This window comes from Protopterus annectens, chromosome 7.part1 (assembly GCF_019279795.1).
Source record: "Protopterus annectens isolate FY-2018-M chromosome 7.part1, PAN1.0, whole genome shotgun sequence".
Lineage (NCBI taxonomy): Eukaryota > Metazoa > Chordata > Ceratodontiformes > Protopteridae > Protopterus > Protopterus annectens.
The window spans coordinates 188,188,759-188,210,979 of NC_056740.1; the positions used below are offsets into that span (position 1 = coordinate 188,188,759).

The following is a 22,221-nucleotide window of genomic DNA, read 5'->3' on the forward strand; positions in this document are numbered from 1 at the left end:
GTTTGTAGGGAAAGAGCAGATAATTATTGATGGGATATAGATTGGGGGATATTGGAATAGACGAGAATAAGTGAGTTTGTAATATGAAAATATGGTGAGAAGTAAGGGGCTGTGTAAGATAGTAGATATAGGATATGGTTAGTAGTAGTATTTGAGTTGAGAAGGATGTAGGTTTTGATAGCATGGTGAAATTTGAAGTAATGTGAGGGTATAACAGATACTGAATAGGTAGAGGATCAGGTTAAGTTTTGTATTGTGGGAGATGACTAGTGACAGACAGGGTGTGTGTGTGTGTGTAATAAGGTGATTGTATGTTGATGATGTAGGAGTGTATTGGGTAATGAGGGAGTATAAGTGTAGAGGTGCTGGGGGTCGGTGAGAATTGGGGGTGGGGTAGGGTAGGGGAGCACAGTGAGCCCATAGGGCGAGTGGAGCGGGTTGAGCCAGGACAGGAGGTTGCCTACCAGGAACAATCAGTGGAATTGGAAACTAACAGTGAGTACATGGGCCAGTTCAGGTAAGGGTATACTGAGATGGAGCTTTTGGGCTAATTTAGAACTGTGAGCCAATGTAATTAGAAAATGCTTAAAGTAAGTCTATACACTAAGTGGAGTGGGGAATACTGAAAAGTCTAACTCGAACATAGTGCTATTTGGGGTATGGTTGAGATAGGAAGGTTAACACTAGTGGCCAAAAGTAGTTACTGCAGCTTAGGAGAGATGTGGAAGAATATTGGGGAATGGATACCACTGCAGGCTGCTAGCAAAGGACGAAGGGGCACTACACTAGGCAGACTAACAAAAGAAAAGAAAAGAAGGCAAACAGTAGATAAAACACATACACTGATAAATCTTGGATGGTAGCAGGTTTTCTTATTCTTTTAGTTAAGAAATGTTTGCTTGGGTTCCAGTAGTCTTTTTTAGATATTTCAGAGGTGACAATTAAGGGTGAAGAAATGGAGAATGCCTTAGGAGATGGGAGGGCAAGACTTAGCAAGCTGTAAGGGAGAAAATAGTTATTGTTTAGTATTCCTACCAGAGGAGGTATTGCAGAAGAATTTGCTAGGAATTTCAGGAGAGATTGAGGAAGAGGCCAGGGGCTAGGATCAGCGTAAGCATGGATGAGTATAGGTAGAGAAAAAAAATACAGTTAGGAAGGGAGATAGCAGCAGGAGATATGGTAGCAGGTTAAGAAAATGAAGAGGGAAGCAGCTGGGAAGATAGAAGACTAGGTTTAGACAGTTAATGCACAGCGTTACTTCAGGTTACACTGTTACAATGGCAGCAGTTTTCAGGTTACATCAATGCAACAGTGACATCAGTTCTTCAAATAAAAAAATTAAAGGCAGCAGAAGGGAGTTTAAACTTCACGTATTGCAGAGCATTTAAATGGAAAAAATAAAGAGAGCAATATTGGTTACAATGATAGAGACACACAACAGATTGCTCAATGGTTACAGTAAAATGATCATCAAATACTACAGTAAATGCAGTCTAGGCTCACCGAATTAAGTATGCAATATTCATCTACTCACATGGTCAGATTGCATGCTAGACTCTAAATGTGCAAGTAAAATAAGGTAACAAAAATAGCTTATCCCACATACTGCTTCATTTAATGTTTAAAAACAGTGACAAAGCCCAGGTACATAGCTAGCGGGGATCTCATTTGCAGATGACTCTAGGACCGTGCGATATGAGTTTACAGATACCCACTATATGCACATGTTCTCAAAGTGAGTCCTGGAGCTAGACTAGGTAGCTAGGCTTTTAAATTGTAGTTGCGAAATATGGTAGCTAAATAGCTTACCCATGTACGGCATCATTTACCTTGTAAAAACCATAGTGCAGCCCAGGGAAAGTAGCTAGCAGAGATCTTGCTCGCAAATAACTGTTGGAGCATACAGTTTGAGATACACAGCTACATGTGCTCTCAAAGCAAGTCCAGGGGGGGTGACCAGATATTGCAGCCAGATACAATAACACTTTAGAAGAACAATACTACGTTTGGGCCACAAGGTATCAACACAATGACTGCAGGACACAATTGAATAAACTAGGCAAACAAAATGTAATGGTCCAGGAGTTCCATTATAAATGGACTATGTTAGTGTGTATTTGAAGTTACCCAAACACCCAGAACAACAGTTTAATGGCCCAGAGGTTCCATTTTAAATGGACTACACTAGAGTGTATTGAAGTTACCCAGAACAGTAGGTTGTGTACGAGTCACACATTAAAAAGCAGCACTTCAAAAAACAGTTTTCAGAATGAGCAGCAATCAAAAGCTTATTTCAGAATATTGAACAGGATACTGAGAAAACACTTACCACGAGCAATGCTAGCAGCTTACTGCAGGGCAGGACAGGCGTGCTGGGGAATACTGTTTGAATATGGCGCCACAGGTATTAAGGTATCTAAATAGACTAGGGGTGGGAGATAATGCAGTAAAAGGGTGAAGGACAAAGGAGGCTAAGGTAAGAGTGAGGGGGACAGGAGAGCTAGTGCTAAGGTGAATGAAACAAAGAACAGGAGGGGCAAGGAGCATGCAGGGAAGAGGGAAGGTACAGAGAGGGGGGGAGGGGTGAAAGTGAGTCTAGAGGGAGATTGCAGCCAGGAGAGGAGGTTGCCTACCAGGAACAATCAGTGGAATTGGAAACTAATAGTGAGTATATGGGGCAGTTCAGGTAAGGGTATACTGCGATATAGAGCTTTTGGGCTAATTTAGAACTGTCAGCCAATGTAATGAGAAAATGCTTAAAGTAGGACTATACACTAAGTGGAGTGGGAAATAGTGAAAAGTCTAACCTGAACGTAGTGCGACTGGGTGTATGGTTGCGATAGGAAGGTTAATACTACCACCACCTAGTGGTCAAAAGTAGTTCTTGCGGCTGAGGAGAGAAGTGGAAGAATACGGAGAAATGGATACCATTGCATGCTGCTAGCAACGCACGAAGGTGCACTGCACTAGGCAGACTCACAAAACAAAATAAAAGAAGTTAAACAGTAGATAAAACACATACACTGATAAATCTTGGGCAGCAGCAGGTTCTCTTATTCTTTTAGTTAAGAAATGTTTGCTTAGGTTCCAGTAGTCTTTTTTTAGATCTCTCATAGGTGGTGATTCAGGGTGAAAAAATGGAGAACGCCTTGGGAGATGGGAGGGCAAGACTTGGCAAAGCACGAGTGATACTAGCAGCTTATGGCAGGACAGACATGCTGGGGAATACTGAGTTTTTGTGGCTGACAAAAAAGCAATTACTAGAAAATAGAAATCAAAATCTAAACCAGCTATACTTGAAGCAGTGAATATTGTAACAGAGATAAAAGAACAGAAAATAGGATCTTTAGAAAAGGGTAGGGAGTAAATTACATAGAAAAAATGGAAACTGTGGGAACAATACATACAGAGATAATGTTTTGTAGGAGGTTTAAAAGAAGGCAGGAACTGAACAATTTATGTAATGTTGCTTTGATTATATGATACATTAAAATACATGTAATATGTAATGTTTGTAAATGTGAAGTTGTTAATATGGCTTGATTACTTTGCCTATGTCACAAGTATTAATTCTATAAGATGTTTAAAAAATACATTTATAAGAGCTGAAGGATCAAAAGGATGAAGTTGAAGGAAGCCTAGAGGGCATACATGAAGGTTCCCACTGTGAAGAGGTTCTGCTTAGTAGCCTCCTTGGAGACTGGTCTGGAATAATAATCGGTTTTGCTATTGTCAGAGCTCAAGAAGACATCAGCGTCGTGACCAATGCTGACTCAGTCCTAGGATCCTTCAGAGTTGGAGGTTCTGGATCCTCAGATCTCCTTTTGCCTTGTTCCAGATCCTTTGATGTGTGCCTTTTTCACTTGCTTTTCTTTTATGGACTTTTTAGATTTCCCAAACTCTGGATTTGGATGCAATAGTCCTTTTATTATAAGCTTGTTCTTTCTAACTGAGAGTGTGATGTGTGAAGGCCTTGCAGAGGGCAAAAATCTGGTGAGAGAAGCTCCACCCCCATGGACACAACAAATAACTCATTGGTGTCTTGGGGTGGAAACTTGTGACCTCATTTCTGAAACTTTTTGAAACTTGCATTCTTGTCCATACACACACACACACACACACACACACACACACACACACACACACACACACACACACACACACACACACAACGTACGTCAAACCACAAGATATAGAAAATATTAAATCAAACTTGACACAGCACAAACTTCAAAACGAAATTAAAATTTGACCGCTATCAAACTACTAAATTTTAACAGTACACATTTATAAAAAAACTATATATGATACACATACAACCACTAAGCACTACTAACTACCAAATGTTATAAGACAGCATCTTATAAGATTTAATGGGGGTAGCAGGAACACACAATGCCAAATGGGAAAAGGAGAAAACAGAAGATTGACAGAAAACCTTTCCCAATGATGAGAAAAGAAGCTGTAGAAGGGGAAATATTAAATCAAGCTACATTCTATTTTTTTTAGCAAGAAAATGAGGAGGAACACTTATATTTCACAGAGCTCTGAGATCCATGTCTGAACATTGATGGTAAATAGTTAATGCTAGTCCCCCCCAAGAAATGCGGATGGTATAACCGGGAGGGAGGATGTTGCAGGTGAGCTAAGACACTGCATTGTGCTGAATTTCAAGTCAGCAGTGAAAGTGTTAGCAGCAGTCAAAACAATCTTGCAACCTATGGTGAGTGGTCAATGGCAAAGATAATGGGGGCCATAAAAAAATAAAATAAACTATGCAAATGTTGGAAAAGAACTGGGAAAAGCAGGTAATATGTAGCCCCACATGCATTACCATCTCAAGTACTAGAAGGACGTGCACAGGCCCCTGAATACTGGCTGTGTGCTGCAACTACCACAAAAGAAATCCTATTAGTGCAGATGATCTTCAAAGTTAGTTCCTGAAGTAACTTGCACCAGAGTCTTGGCAAAACACAGAACCATTAAAAGGAAGATGTCTGGAGTGGAGACTCTAGGGAAACTCCTTGTCTTTAACAGCCACTTGGTACTTGAGAAATAATTTTTGGACTGCTTTTGTTTAATGCTACCAAGGTGTATGACAGGAAGCTAAACAGTGATAAAGAACAAGAAAGAAAACCATCACAGCCAATTATAAAGCAGTCCTCTGGTAGCAAGAAAGAAAAAAAAAAGAGTTAAATGGACCTGATGAAACAGATCCTGGCATATACAGACATCCAAGAAATAATAAAGTGTACCACATATATCTGATCACCATTATATCCAGACACCCTGAAAAAAAATATCCAAAAACAAGGACAAATGAGAAGAAAGTGGGCCATCCCCTCTAACAAGTTTGTAGGTGGCCCCTAGCTGCTTGCTACAGAAGAAAAGTTTATCACTCACATGATGGCTTAAATTCAATTAAGTATGTACTGATGAGCATGTCCTTAATTTTTATTGTTGCCATTAAATAGGTAGGAACTACATTTACTTGTATCCTCTTGTTACTACTAATTCTAGGGACATATAACTCTTGCAGAAAGTTTAAATAATTGCTTGACTATGTTTTACATCTGCTGCTACCAGGGTTAGGTTATTGTGTAACTGCTATTTTTACTTAACTGCCTCTGTGAATGACTAGTTCCATCTGTAATACAAGGATATTGCACTGTTTATTTGTTATCTACATATAAGTATAGGTGAATGTTTAGTATAATATACTCTGTACAGTTTTATTTGCTATCTACATACAAGTATAGGTGAATGTTTAGTATAATATACCCACTCTTAACTTGCTATGTGCTAACTCCTATTTCTTATAACTACCTTGTCTCTCTTGCCTCCTTAAGTTACTCTGCTCTACTTGTGCTTCCAGCACTAATCAGTCTGAACCTAAAGGAACCCCTGCAACTAACTGTGATACACCTCACAGCCTATCTGCCCTACAAACCCCATAACAAGGATACAAGAAAAGTATGTGTATTAAACAACTCCTGTCTGAATTGTCATTCTACTAGTGTACCGCTGCTACAGGTGGTAATTTACGTATTGAGCTAAGGCAGCCAGCAGCCCCCCCCCCCATTCTACACATAATTCACTCTCTCTCTCTCCCATCCTCTTTAGAATCCCTCCTTTTGACTAAGCACCCACCTTTCCCTTGATTTCTCCATCTGACTCCTTCTTACATCTGCCTGCATTTTTAGGCCTGCCCACTAGGTGGCACCCTTTACCTAGCCTCACCCCCTTTTCATCCTCTCTATTACACAGCTTCTTACCCTATTTCTCATTTTGTACCTGCATTGCTATCCTGTTCTCCCACCTTACTCTTCTTCTACTTCTTTTCTACTACTGCCTTTCCTATGAACACTTCTCTCTAGCCTTCATCTCATCTGACTTTTAAAGCTTACCTTCACATATTAGTCCTGCTGATTGTTTTTCCTCTGCAACTGCTCCAGTCTCTGTGTCTACCTGCCCCCAATTCCCACCCACCCCCCAGGGGTCCTACTCTTATACTCTCTAAACCACATCTCTTCCTCTTCCCATTACCCCTTTCCACATTTCCTATTGGCCAACTTCTCTTTCATCTCCTATCCCTAATCCACTCCCCTCCATAATCTCCACTCCCTCCTATCTTTACTCACTCCCACCTTAAATACTTACATCTACACATATATAAGAACAAATAGCCAATCCTTCACAATGGCTAATCCAACCAACCCTTTTCTAATTCTACTCTATTTCACTATTTTACGACTACCACTTCTAACCAGTGCCTATCTACTCTCCTCATATGAGCACCCAATATATCCACATACTTACTACCCCAACCAACAAACCAACTCTCAACCCTTACCACACCTGCATGACCATGCAAACATAACATGCTCACCTAGCTATCTACATGCAAAGTATCATAGAACACTACACATTAAATATAATACACTATATCTCAAAAGAGTGTTACCTCTTTACAGCAAATTCCCTAACCCAAGCTATCTTGTACAACTCCTCACAGTAAAGGATGGTGATATTCATCCTAACCCTGGCCCAACAGCAACCCCTATCTCTCTTCACAATCATAATCAGTCTTGCAATTATCCCCTTACCAAACCTTCGAACTCTCTCCTAATAGCTCATCTTAATATATGTAGTACAACAACAAAGTGACTCAACTCCATGCTCTCCTAGAAGTATATTCCTTTGATATTATCTGCCTAACAGAAACATGGCTAAAACCTATCATTAAAGATAATGAATTTATCCCACATGGATATAATATCCTAAGAGTTTACAGATTAGCTAAGAAAGGTGGTGGGGTTGCTATTCTATTTAAATCTGGCTTGTAATTAACAACTTACAACTGTAATATACCCCTAGACTCCAATACTGAAATTCTCATCTCTAAGCTTGAACTTAACAATGCTAAATCAATCTATATTATCTGTATGTATTTGCCTCCTGGTAATAACATAGCCTCCTTGGAAAATATCCTCTGCTGTCTATCCCAATACCTGCCTCAAGAAACCATAATCCTAGGCGATATAAATTTAGACTGCAATTCCTATAGCAGTACTCTTCCTATCACCCACATAAACCTATATGGTTTCTCTCAAACCATTACCTCCCTCACCAGAATAAATAAAGCTAACAAGAAAGCAAGCATATTAGACTGGATTCTCACAATCTCACTCACTACTATAATTCTGGAACCCTCCCTGATGATATAAGTGACCACTCACTTACCTACATCATCAGAATAAAAGCAAACACCCCTACTCCAATCTCTATCAGACAAATTAGATTAAAAAAGAAATTTAACCCTGATCTGTTCCAAATGGAACTAAGAGCATGCAATTGGGTTCCCTTAAAATAACTTCCATTAGATGAAGCCGTTAATTTCTTTAATTCTACCTTCCTTGCCATTCTTAATCACCACGCTCCAACCAGATCTATTAGAATTAAGGCTAAGTCTGCCCCATGGCTTTCTTATGAAACCAAACACAAAATTCATCTCAGAAATAAACATTGGGCCAAATGGAGAATGACTAAAAACCCTGCTGACCAACAAATCTTTAGACAGCTAAGAAATGACACTAAGAACGCCATACTCTCTGATAAACAAAACTACTACTTACAATAACAACAACCTAATCACAACAACCCACAGAACTTCTGAGCTAGCATTAAGCAGATAATCCACCCAGGTCAATCCACTACACCAAACCCTCAAAATACAGATAGGAAAAATTCCATCCATACAGCTAATACCTTCAATACCTTCTTTACAGATACTATCCAAACACTAGCTAGTCAACTATCACATAACACCATCACACTGCCTTCATACTCATCTACCCCACCCCACACTTTTTATTTCAAACCTGCCCCAACCACATTTATCCAAACCCTATTGAATAAACTGAAACCATGCTCCCCTTCTGCAGACCTACTGCCTTCTGAATATCTACAGCTATCATCCAAGGCTGTTGCCTATGCTATTTCCATATTCATCAACAGAACTATTACTGAAGGTTACACCCCCACATTATGGAAAGTCTCCCGTATTATCCCCCTACATAAAGATGGACATTCCACTGAGCTATCAAACTATCGCCCCATTGCCCTACTTTCGCCTTTAGCTAAAATTATGGAAAACATTATCCATAAACAACTTCTCCACCACTTAATCAAAAACAATCTACTTTCCAACTGTCAACATGGATTCAGACCCTCACACAGCACTACCACTGCCCTCCTTTCCTTTACTGACTACATTAACGGGCACCGAAACCTGAATAATCTTTCTTCTGCTCTATTTATCAACCTGTCTAAAGCATTTGACATGGTAAACCACCAGATTCTCATTAACATACCCAAATCTCTGTCATTAGACCCACTTTCCATAAAATGGTTCCAATCCTACCTTGACAAATGACAGCAAGCAGAACTTTTGCATAACTCTTTATCCACCCATCTACCTGTTACCTTAGGTGTCCCTCAGGGGTCCATACTTGGACCTCTTCTTTTCTCTATATTTATTAATGAACTTAATCTAGTTATCCCACAAGCCACTTGCATACAATATGCTGACGACTCCACATTATTATGCTCAGCTACATCCTCCCATGACCTTCACTCTCTCACCCAAAAAATATTCAACATAGTTGAACAATGGTTCACTCAGCGTTGCCTTCTTTTGAACCCAAAGAAAACCAAAATCCTCCTCTTCACTCCTACTCAAAACTCCTCTCCTCTACATTTCTCTGTGACATCTACCAATGGCACAATAATATCTCCAGACTTCACCACCAAACTACTAGGGGTCACCATCAACAATAACCTGAATTTTGACATCCACATCAACAATACTATAAAGACTGTCAACAAAAAAACTGGCACTCTCTATAGGATTAAACGCTTCCCTTCCCCTACTGCTAAAACTACTATCGCTCACATTCATTTGGCCTCTACACTCCTTTATGCCTCGCCCATTTTTACTAATCTCTCCAAGAATAATCTCAGCAAACTAGAAATGTCCTATAATAACATTGCAAGATTTGCTACACGCAACACATTTCGAACCCACCATTGTATAAACCTAAACCAGCTAGGATGGTTAGAACTTCAACACCTGATTAAATTTCACCAACTAACCACTGCCCACAACATTCTCTATAAACCTTCCAGCACTCCAAGTTTAACTAGCCTCATCACCCCCTATAAAAATCTGAAGTCCTTATGCTCATCACACAAACTTCTTGTATGCACCTCTAAATCTAATAACAGGGCTGGGGATTCTCTCTTCTCTAATACTGTAGGCAAATCCTGGAATCTTCTCCCTAATGACCTCACCTCACTCACCTCTTTATCTCTCTTTAAAAACAGACTTAAACTTTACCTCAAATCATACTGGCTATGCCCCTGTTCTAAACCTGACTAGTCCTATGCCTCTACAAACTCAACTTATCTTTCTAGTCCTTACTATCCTCTGTTACATCTTCCATCTTACTATACTTTTCTTGTCTACCTTTTTTTACATTATTTATATCCTCTTTACATACCTTTTGTTAAGTAAATCCATTGTATCATCACTACACACCCAACTTCCTTTTCTCTCTTTCTGACCTAACCCTTACTGTGTCCCATACACTCAATTCATACTATTTCTGACTCTTAACCTCAGTGTACATCCTTTTAAATCCTCTAGGTTTTTACTGCACATTACCATTGTCAATTACTTTTTTTACTATGATAATTGCTATTTTTTTTCTTATTATAATATCTGATGTTTGTGTATTGTTTGTACTTGTACTTTAAATTGAATCATGTCTTTGGAGCTTTTCTCCCCGGGCCTCTACTGAAAATGGACATATATCCAGTTAGACTAGCCCGATCAACAAATGTAAAATAAATAAAATAAATAAATAAAACAGTGTATTTGTTGACAATTTTATAGGTTAGATAAGTGGAATGGGTAAAATGCTTTCCTTAAAAGTCTTATACTTTATATAGCCTTAAATGCAATGCAACACAGTTTTTACTCTACCTGTTGACCATTTTGTGAATTAGATATGTAGAACAGTAAAATGGTCTGTTTAAAATCTGTACCTCTCGGATAAGTTCCTTCCTGATTTTTGTCTCATTGTAGAGGTGAGGCAGCAACTGATCTAACAAATCTCTGATTAAAGAGGGTTTGTTGTGTGCTGCAGAGTTGAACATCACCAAACTGACGCGTCTAACATTTAGGTCAGAATCCTGTAGGGTCTTCAGAAAGTCACCTGGATTAAAATTAAAATAAGCAGAATTATCAGCAATCCCATCATTCAAAATCCTTATACAAGAATTGCAAAGAATGAACAACAAAGTACAGACTCTCTGTCCCTCCACAGAAAAAAAAGCATACAAAATAAAATGCGCTCAGGAAATGACTACGCACAAACGTCAAGTACAGTTTCAGATGGTGAATCATTTAAATACCATTGTATACGCAGGCAGTCTAAATACATACTGTGTAAGATAAGTCATTTAATCACAGTTGTGCTCCTAGGTCGTCCTCTCTCCAAAAGGGCAACTGAGTACCCACTTTTCAAAAACAATTGAGCAACCCAGACAACCATAGTAACAACAAATAATGGACTACATTTACAGCAATATTATTCTAACAGGGGAATGGGGATAAGTCCATTCAGTATAAATGCCCAAGTTCTTGTTTCCATGAATACATCCACATTTAAAGACATTTAGTCTAGATGGAAGAAAGTGCATAGAAACTACAGTAAAAATACAAGTACAAGGTGCAAAACCTGTGGTAAGATTATTACAATAAATAAGTACAGAAAAACAAAAATCTTATACATTTGGATAACTGCTCATTGGAGCTGTCTGGATCCTCTAGGGGGCTTGGTGGCATGTACTCTAAAGTGAACACACTAGAAAAGATAAAAAATGATACATGCTACTTCAGCACCGGAAAAGTAAGAGCAGGTAGGAGTCAGGCAGAGAAAAGCAAGAGAAAAAATTATTCTGAAAAGCTGAATGAGCTTAAGAAATGGAGCTGCCATCATAATCTGCACTAAGTAGACCTTCTAGAGGGAAACAGATGGCTGAAATATGTGCACATTTCTGGGGAAGCAACCTCTTCTCCTACCAGATTATCCAGCTTACATGAAGAACAAAATGAGGACCACAGCACAGGCAATGCAAGCCTCAAGCTGAAGAAAACGTGGAGCTTCATTTACATGGGAGGAAACTCTTGAGTTGTGGCATGTGCACAGCACTATAATGGCTTATGGTTAGCTGGGGTGGGTATAAGCGCAGACTGGCCAAAGCTTTTGTAGCATCAGTATTAACCTCCCTGCCTTTTTTCCCATTTTGTACAGGAGGTTGGGGTGTCATGGCAAGAGTGACCATCTCCTATAGCCAATGTTCACACTGACTGGGTGCAGAGCAGTTCTGACAAAAAGGCCAAGATATAGCCAACTCTTTTTTAATAGCAGCTCCAGAAACTGGAGCAGTCGGCCAGGGAGGATTCTAGTGAGTAGCCACTGTTGGCTCATCATCCTTGGAGGGGAGGCAGCTCTGGCTCACCACAAGGGTGACACCTAGTAAGAGCACTACATGGAGTTACAGCCTGCAGAGTCAGCACTGTCACAGTGCACCTTGCACTAGCAGTTGAGGGGAAACCTGAAGGTGAATGCATGCTTCCCTTCTGGAGACAGCAATAGCAGAGCTTGGGGGGTAGGGAACCAGTTCTTGTCAGACAATGTACAGCTAACTGGGATTCAGGGTGTTGGGACTCTTGCCTTGTAGAAGTACTCTTGGAACTAATGGGATGATTGGGTGGCAGTAGCAGAGTCACTAGGCAATGTTTGGGGGGGGGGGGGGGATTTAGTCAACTCATTTGGAGTATGTGCCAGATGTGCCACAAAAGATACCTAGTGTGGGCTGTATTCCCAGAAAGTTTTTTTGGAGGTTTGGAGAGATATCTCTTTTAGGATAAGATATTTATCATTTACAAGGAAAGAAGTAATGAAAAAGCTTGCTGGTTGAAGAAGGAAGTGCCTATTGATACCGCAGTGAGCTACAGGTCTAGTGGGGCAAAGGGTACTCCAAAGGATGCTTCTATGATGGGAAGCAATGTTGCGGCCCTAAGAAAGGACAAGGGAAGAATGTAAGGGCCCCAGACTGACATGGAATGCAACAAGGACGACCCCGAAGTGCAAACTCAGAGGATGTAAGAGCAGAGATTAAAGTTCTGGAAATTAATTTTATAAGGCACAAATCCCTCCTAAAAAGTGACAGGCAGGGCACAGACATGGGACAGCCCTGGTATGACTATAAAGGAGGAAGAATACAATTAAACCAGAGTGTTAATGCAACAGGTGCAGCAGATTGTAGATCAACATCATGCAAAGACGAGAGAGGTTGCATTGTTATATATTGCAATATGACAGAGTTAACTAGGAAGAGGGGATGGAGCAAGGCAGAGATGGTTAATTATGGATGGAGGCTAGGATAATTGTGTAAATATTGTTAACTGGTTTCTTAATGTATTTTTCTGTAGTTCTATATTTTTCTCTTTTGAGAAGAAGTATCTAATCCATCATCTAGACGGGGAAGCCTGTATAAGAGGAAAGATGGCTTGCTGTGTCTGGCAATGACTGTTAATGAAACCAGAATGAGTCAGAGATGATATCCATATGAACGACTATGGAGAAACCCTAACTTCAAAAACAGCTACTGTAATGTACTCTTTGAGGATGTGCAATGTTTATTAGCTGGGAGTTTGTATAATCTAGTGGGGGTTTTAAAGTGTGCGTTGTAAAAATTTGCTAGTGTTTTCAATGCATATCACAGTATTTAGGACAAACAGTGGGGAGTAGTACACAGAAATGTAAACCCTAATGCTGCAAGCGAGTTTTTACTTTTCTTTCATTTCTACAATCATATGCACAGGCACCATGAAGGTGTGGAAGGTAGGGCAACAAGGAAGAGAATTTGCTGAAAGTAGCTACAACAGACATTATGGAAGAAGTCCTGCAGATTAACACATACCACAATGTTAACTGCTATGTACAGGATGAGTAGAGACATCATTTTGTTCAGTTTTATATACGACACAACATTAAAATGTGCTGTTTAAAGTGCAAATTCTGCTAAATGTTACGATTTTTAATGACTTGGATATAAAGGGTTACCATATTGTCTTCGATTAGAAGACACCCTGAAATAGAAACTGACCTCAAATGGAACTTGCCATTAAAAAAATATTAAAAGCTTCACTTTAAAACAAGCCACAGAGATTGTATTTTCGGACAGATTCTTGTCTAACAGAAAGAGAAACAAGCAGAAAACAAGAGTGAAAGCAATGATGGGACCACTTTGGGGAAAATACTATAAATACAGTATGCAAATACAACCACCGAAACATGTTTATCAACTTCTCTTTGGGATTCTAAATATCATTAACCACATCTCCTATGGTAATACAAATTCATATAACATACTGTACATAAAAACGTTTATTGTGGTACTTGAGTTGTATGAACTTCTATTACTGAAACAGACATGGAATACTGCTGTCATTTACAGGCATGACATACCTCTCAACTGTCCAGATTTTCACAGAATGTCCAGACTTTTACCTCATATTTTTGGTCTGTTGGTTTTCTGGCAAATCACGGAGGACTGAAGTCACTAAATAATGACACATTTGAGTTTCGTACTTCATATTTTTCAGAAAATGCACGCTAAAAACATATCCTGTCTTTCTACCAGCTTACTAAGTTTATAAGAATATTTAAAACGTGCCCCTATTTTTGAGCCTTTGTCTCTCCATTATTTTAGGCTTTGCCCAGACTTCTTATGCTAAGAGGTTGAGAGGTGTGGGTATGAACCACATTTTTTTCCTTCGGGTACCATAAAAAGTAAATATGAATTTCCAACACTAATACACTGTTCTCACTGTAATCCCAGTAAAATGAGTAAAAAGCTTACCTTTCGTGTGGAAACTAAATTGAGGAAAAATGTCAAAGGAAGTCATACTAAACACACCAGTGTGCCAATTACATTATGCCGTAGCTTCTGACACTAAAAACAGTAAAACCCTGGTTACCCTTTACGTATTTGTCACTTATCTTCACTGACAAAAAACAGTAATGTCTGTCAGTTAGTGTAGAGGATTAAAGTTTTGAGCTATTCGATTCCTTCAGTTTCTATTTGTCTACTGCTTGATCCTAAGCAAGTCAGTAAATCAGAAGGTGCTCCTAGGTCTAGTATGGAGTAAAGTCTGTGTCTCAGTGCTCTACCCCTGTTAATAAATAAAGTAATGTCCTTAATACTTGTATCTGTCGAGTCACCTTCAGGTGACTTTTGCTCTACATGGTATAAACACTTGCAAGAAAACAAAAACAATAATGATAGTTGTATCTGTCAGTTACCTTCAATGGCAAAAACAGTGATATCGGTTACCTTTACTGTCAATAGAGTTTTCAGAGCAATTATCGCTCTACTGCTACAGCAATAAAAAGTGATTCAGAGATGTGAAATATTCATATTGAGCAAAAGCTTGACACTCATTTGCAACTCTCTGAGTGAAACACAATGCAGTTTGAAACTGAGTTAAGTGTTCCCCCTACTTCAAACAATACTGTTGCACAGAGACCTACAAGCATTTACACAAAACACTGTAGTACTTGGGTAGCACTAACAGCTTCACTCTTGCCACAGAAAGCAATGGGTGTACACCATAAAATGACTGTGTACCTTCCCATCTCTTTGCTCCAAAAATAGCACTATAAAGCTTATCTTTGCATAACTCTACTGCGCTATTCCAATTATGGTATATGACTCCAGAGAAAATCATATGGCTAATTTACATTAGCCATGCTCCTGGGCTGCATACTGCAAAATCCAGCAAGACTCCCATAGTATTATTTGTGGAGCATTCATACCATTTTAAATGCTCCCTCACAATGCAGTGACCAATCCTGTTTGAAACAGGATTGCACAATGTGTTGCACTTATAAATAAACCCATTTCCACAGACCTCACCTGCAAGAAATCAACAGCAACAACCAAAAAACAGTAATGCCCTTTGTAGCTGTCCAGTATCTTCACTGACCAAAAAAGTTTTAATGTTGGTTACCTTCACCAGTTTTCACTCCACAGGCCATAAACACTTGCAAGAAGCTAAAAAAAAACAGTCATTTATATCTATCAGTTACCTTTATTGACCAGTATGTTCTTAAGCCTACAAATAGGACATGTCAAGTATCATATAGCAACTGGACAGGCGAAATCTTTGGTTACAGTAAGGGTGTCCCACAGGGCTCTGTCCTAGACCCTTACTTGTATCTTTTAGACCTTTTTCATCTGAGGTGTTCTACAGTCTATATGCAGATGACCTGAAATTGAGTAAAATGATTACATGTGTAACAGATACAGCATGCCTGCAAAATAACTTGGCTAAATTGACCATTTGGGCACAGGAGAATAATATGCTGATAAATACATCAAAAACTAAGCATATGAGATTTGGTCGGCATAAATGCAGCACACAGTGACTGAAACTGTAGACTCATTTAAGGACCTGGGTATATGGGTAGCTTCAGCTATGAGTTTTTCTAATCATATCAACCAATTGGTTAATGACAGTTATAGATCTATAGGTTGTATAAAAAGATTTATGCAGTCTAGGAAATCAAAAATAACAAAGTCATTGTTTCTTAGTTACATTAGACCCAAACTTGAGTATGGAATAACAATATGGAAACCCTATACGAAAACAAACATGACTAAACTGGAAAGAATACAATGGAAATATACCAAAGGTATCCATGGATGTGAAAGTTATTATGAAAGACTAAAAATATATGAACTTATACAGTGTCTCTTACAGATATCGAAGAGGAGATCTTATTCAGGTATATAGGGAATTTAGTGACAACTGCCTCTGGGAATATTTGGGGTTAACAAAAAGTACTAGAGAATCATCAGACAACCTATGTAGAAGATTCTATTGTCGTATATATTAATATATAATAATATATTAAATGTCAGCAAGCAAAGGAGAGTAGTAGTGCTGAAATTGAATTCATCCTCAAGTCTTGGTGAGTACTTTCCCAAGGTGGACCCTGTTTTCACAAAATCTCACCAAGGCGACACTGATATATAGACTGTATTTATATAGCATATATCATGGACAGAAGTAGGTCAAAAACTAAAAAAGATAGCTGGGTGAACAAGACCCAGGATAAAAAAGTGCCAAGTCCTGGTAGGTGCACTGGGGCCAGGACTGGAAAAGATGACAGTGTAGAAGCCACAAAATACGGACATATTCCTACAATGGGGCCAGGCCAGACACAGGGGGGAGGATGGCCCCCCTGTTGTAGAAGGAAGTAGCAGTCCACAAAATCACAAAAAACGATAGGCCAAAGAACAGCCATAAAGACGATAAAGTGGACTATTGAGGATAAGAAAGACATTACTTATTGTTACTATTATGCAGAATTTCCAGACACAATATATACAAAATGATTAAGAGAGAAATTAGAGGAAAGAAAAATACTTTCACAAGAAAAACTGTCAGAAGCTTCAAATGAAAATTTGTGTTCATTAATGCAACAGATTTGTGAAAAACTGTATATAGATCAAGAAACCTTGATCTGTTTGGAAAAAGAAGCATCTGAGGAAGTGCAAAAATATAAACAAAACCAAGAGATATTTGAAAAGTATAAAAAAGAAATATAGACATGGGAAAGAAAGAGAAATGTGATATGGTGCAATATTTAATTTGGATTTCTCCTTTGCATAATCAATGTAAAGAAGGCAGCCCCAAAGATAATTAAAGAGAAATACAGGCAAAAGCATGCGGATATGGAAAATTTCACAGTAAAAAAAATAGTATCACAAAGATGGAACAGAGAAAAGAAGATCAGTAAAGTAGAAGTTAAAAAAAATAGAAGCTGAAGTTATGGATTGCCTGCGAAGTGAAGGAATTGATGTAGGTCTAACACAGGTTATATCACAGCAGGATGGAGTGAGTCCCCAAAGCAGGGAGAAAAAGGAAGATGAGGAAGCAACTGAAGAAATATTGATATGTGAAAGAAAAAGAGATTTAATATGGTGTAATACTTATGCAAGGAGAAAGCAAAACTAACCAATACAAAAAGAGTAGCACCAAAGATATTTGAAGAGAAATACAGACAAAGGAATCCAGATATGGAAAACTTTATAATACAAAAAAATAGAAGACAAAGAGGAAAAGTAGAAAAAGAGATTAGTAATGGAGAAGTTAGAGAAATAGAAACTGAGGTTATGGAGTACCTACCTGCAAAGTGAAGGATTTAGTGTAGAAAATCTAATTCAGAAAGCACCACAACAGGATAGAGTAATGGATATCCAAATTAAGGGGAAACCAGTGGAACAGGAAAGCAATTGGTCAGGTGCCACATAAAGATAATTTGCAGCCTTCCACAGGAAACCAGTATAAACGTTCACCTGAAGTTAGACAGCAAGGGAAGGATCAGGAAACTGTGGAAATTCTGATGCAGTCAATGTTGAGGAGTGATAGGCCAGTGAATTCCCATATGATGGGGCAACTGATGGCACAGGATGAAATGGATGAGACTGTGTCATAAGATGCTATAGAACCTTCTATAGAATTCCCGCAGGAATTGAAAAATAAGGGATGTGCCCTCAGTTTCGAAGAAAATGAGCTAAGAGAAGAATTGCTTGCTTGATTTAATAGACATGGACAGATATATCAAGATCAAAGATCAATGAAAGAAATAGACTGCAGAAGGTTAATAAAACCCAAAAAGTCAGAAGTCCAATAAAACAAATGAACACAGTAATTAGGGCTGCTCATAGAGATCCATGCAATATAATAGAAGTAAACAGGATACATCACTGTGCAGCTAAATTAATAACTGATAAAGTTCTACCACAAGAACACAGGGTAGTGAGGGGGGAAGGAAGGGGAGAAATTGAATACCATTATGGAAATATCGAATAGAGAAAATTACAAAGCAACTAAAACAAGAAGTATCACTGTTAGAAGACTATAGAAGAGGGAATAGATCAACAAAAATACTAAGAAAGATAGATGTGATAAAAGCAATGTGCAACATTAGAACAGACCAGGATCTATCATGCACTATTGCAAACAATAAACTAAAACTTTCAGCACAGGCAGAAAAATTATTTATTTATTTATTTATTTATTTCCAGTTTGATAACCGGGGAAGTCCACTGGGCCCGAAAGCCCGTTTTCAGTGGAGGCCCGGGGAGAAAAGCTCCAATGATAATACATTACACAAAAAAAACACAGCAGAACAGATCTAAACTAATACACACAAAAACACACTCTGTTCTAATAGCATAATACTTTAACAATTTCCAAACAAGAATGAGGTGCATTGGGCACTATGCATAAGAAAAAGATATATTAGTGCAACTGTGAATGTTAGTAAAGTAGGAAAGGAAAGGAAATAATAGATAGAGTTTGAATGCAAGAGCAGGGATGCATGGGAGAAACGAATAAGAAGCAAAGAAATTAAAGGAGAGGTGTCAGAAGAGGATAGAAAAAGAACAGATAACTAATGTTTAAATTGTGGTTGAGTCCAGGAGACCACCTTGAGAAAAAAGTCAAAAGATTTAAGGTGAGAGTAAGCATAGCACTTGAAGGAAAATAAAGGGTTTATTCAGGGAGGAAGGAGGAGATAATGAAGAAGAGAGGGGAGCTAGGGAGAGAGTCAGAAGAAGGGGAACCAGGGGGGTGGGATGGAACTAGGATAAATAGAGATCTAGGTAGGAAGTATACAATTACATTTCCAATTTTGGAAAAGGTGAGAATGAAGAAGAGATTTAAAGTGTTCATAGTTTGTAGTGGCTCTTAGAAGGGAAGGGAGTGAGTTCCATTTTTTTGCTGTAGTATAGGAAAGTAGAGGATTCAAAGATAAATATAAAGGAAAAGTGCAAAATAAGCAATTTATTGATGACCCAAAAAGGTTTTATAGAAAACTGGGAAATACGGTAAAAGGAATTGAAAGACCGCCAAAAAAAAAGAAGAAATAGATACATTTTGGAGAAGTATCTGTGAAGATCGTGTGGAACATAACAAAGATGCTAAATGGATTGAAGAAGTAAAAGAAAGAATAAGGAGCTTAAAGGTACAGGATATGAAATGGGAGTTAAGAAAAGCCTCTAACTGGAAAACGCCAGGCCCAGATCCAGTACCTAACTTCTGGTTAAAAGTATTAACATCTTTGCACGAAGATTTAGCCACGAGTAAGAACTGTTTATATGTGCATCCAGAACAGACACCAACCTGGCTAACAACAGGAAAAACAATGCTCCTACTTAAGAGTGAACCTGCAAGCTACTGTAAAAAATTTAGACCAATAACTTGCCTTCTGGTGACGTAAAAACTATACATGGGAATTGATGCTGACAGAGTTTATAGTCATTTAGAAGAAAACTCAATTATGGCAGTAGAACAAAAGGGGCAATAAAAGAAAGTCATATGGAACAAAGGATCATTTGTTCTTAAATAAAGTCATATATTCTTCCTCTTTTTACAGTTCTCCACTAAGTATGGCATGGATTTATTGCAAAAAATCATTTGATAAGAGTGCTTAAAAATGCATACACTACACCCCACACTGATCGATTACATTACAGTGACCATGAAACAGTGGCAGATCACTCTGCAATTAAGCCATGATAAAGGACAAATTGTTATCCCAGGGATAAAAATTCAAAGGGGGATATTCCAGGGTGACTCTCTGTCACCATTACTATTCTGCTCAACTTGCCCTTAATCCATTAAGCTGTTTACTCAACAGCTTAGGCCATGGCTATAATCTGGTTCCAAGAAAACAACAAAGTTTAAAGACTTCTCACCTTCTCTTTGTCGATAATTTAAAACTGTATAGCTCATCAGATGAGGAACTGAAAGCACAACTGCAAGATGTCAAAACTTTTTTAGATGATATAAGAATGTCATTTGGTGTTGACAAATGTGCAAAACCAACCTTTAAAGCAGGAAAACTGCAACGTCAAGAAAAGATCAGTTTGGGACAAGAATGATTTATAAAAGAACTTGACCAAGGAGGAGTATATAAATATTTGGGAAATGATGAAGGATCAACAATAAAACATGAACAGATGCAAATAAAACTTAGTAAGGAATACTTCAGAAGACCTAAATTAATCCTGAAAACAGCACTGACATCTAGGAAAAAAAATCCATGCTATAAACCAATTTGTTCTTCCTGTCCTAGCTTACAGTTTTGGAGTGACTGACTGCCCCCAAAATGTGCTGGATAGATTAGATAGGAAAACAAGGATGCTTCATGCTCACCAAATGATTTATAAAACTCAGTGCATACCAAGATTATACATTCCGAGTTCCGAAGGAGGGATGGGCCTCCTTGAAATTGATTATATGTATAGATCTGCAATCGTGGAACTCCACACATATCTGCTGAAGTCACAAGACCCAAACGCAGTGAAAGTTATGAAACATAAGGAGAATAAATCTAAGATGATTTCTCTGTTTAATCTAGAAGAAGCTTATTGGTGTCAAGCAGGAATGGAAATCAAACCAGAAGTAGATAAAAATCAGGCAGCAACTGAATGTGCCAAAAAAAAACAAAAGAAAGAATATAAAGTGAAAGATCAGATGAGAAGGCAAGAAATGTGGAAAAAGCATATATATAGTTGCAAGTATACAAAACTTCTGGAAGGACCTCATGTTGATCAGGAACGAACACAGGAATGGTTAAGGAGAGGCAAATTCAAACCAAGAGATGAAAGGTTAATATTAGCAGCCCAAGATAGTGGTCCATTGAACATGTGTGAGAAACAGGCAAATGTAGGTTTTGTAAAACCGAATTAGAAACAGTTGCACACCTCGCTTCTGGTTGCAACATACTAATAGCAGAAGGACTGTATACTGAAAGGCATAATGTGGCAAGACTGTTGCACTGGGGATTGTGCAAACATTATGGTACTGAAATGGCCATAAAACACTGGAAACATAGAAAATGAAGAAGTCTATATTACATGGGATCATCCATTACCATTATCTCTAGCTCAAAAGATAGATGCTAGAAAACCGGATATAGTGGTCCAAGAAAAGAAGACAAGAGTAGCATTGATCATTGAAATTGCCACACCCAGTGATTACAGTGTCTTGCATACAGAGAGACACAAAGTCATAAAATATCAGGATCTGCAGGCAGAAATGAGAGCAATGTGGAAGAAAGATACCCAGACAGCTCCAATAGTAGTAGTAGGGTCCTATAAAAAAGAATTTACAGTCATATTTAGATATGTTACCAATACATACAACTCCATATGAACTGCAGGAGGAGTCATTACTGGACACATTGTGGGTGCTGCGAAGAGCACTACTGGTTGACATCAAAGAGTGAAACAATGCTAATTTCATGAACTTTAATAGTACTTTGACTTAGGAATGGGGTCCATTCCTGCCATGGTATAAGAAACCCAAAAGACTTGGAGAAATTAAAAAACAGAGATTTTATAGGAATGAGAAGTGTACTAATTGGTTCTCTGACAGAATAGCTGATGCATGGAAAAAAACTACTAAATTACATTAAAGCAAGTACTAGTTTAGATATTTTTAAGAACAGACTGGATACTTATTAAGGGAACTAGTGTTTTGGTATATTGGCAAACTAGAAGGGCATC

General features: G+C 38.4%; 1 protein-coding gene across 1 annotated transcript in view; it reads right to left on the reverse strand.

Moving 5' to 3' along the window:
• The window catches only part of LOC122807680 (cullin-associated NEDD8-dissociated protein 1-like), a 1,198,738-nt gene that overhangs the window by 153,299 nt on the left and 1,023,218 nt on the right, over positions 1-22,221 (reverse strand). Inside the window, exon 12 of the mRNA XM_044078634.1 lies at positions 10,609-10,778. Coding sequence (XP_043934569.1) covers positions 10,609-10,778 — 170 coding nt within the window. The remainder of the gene's footprint in view (positions 1-10,608; positions 10,779-22,221) is intronic.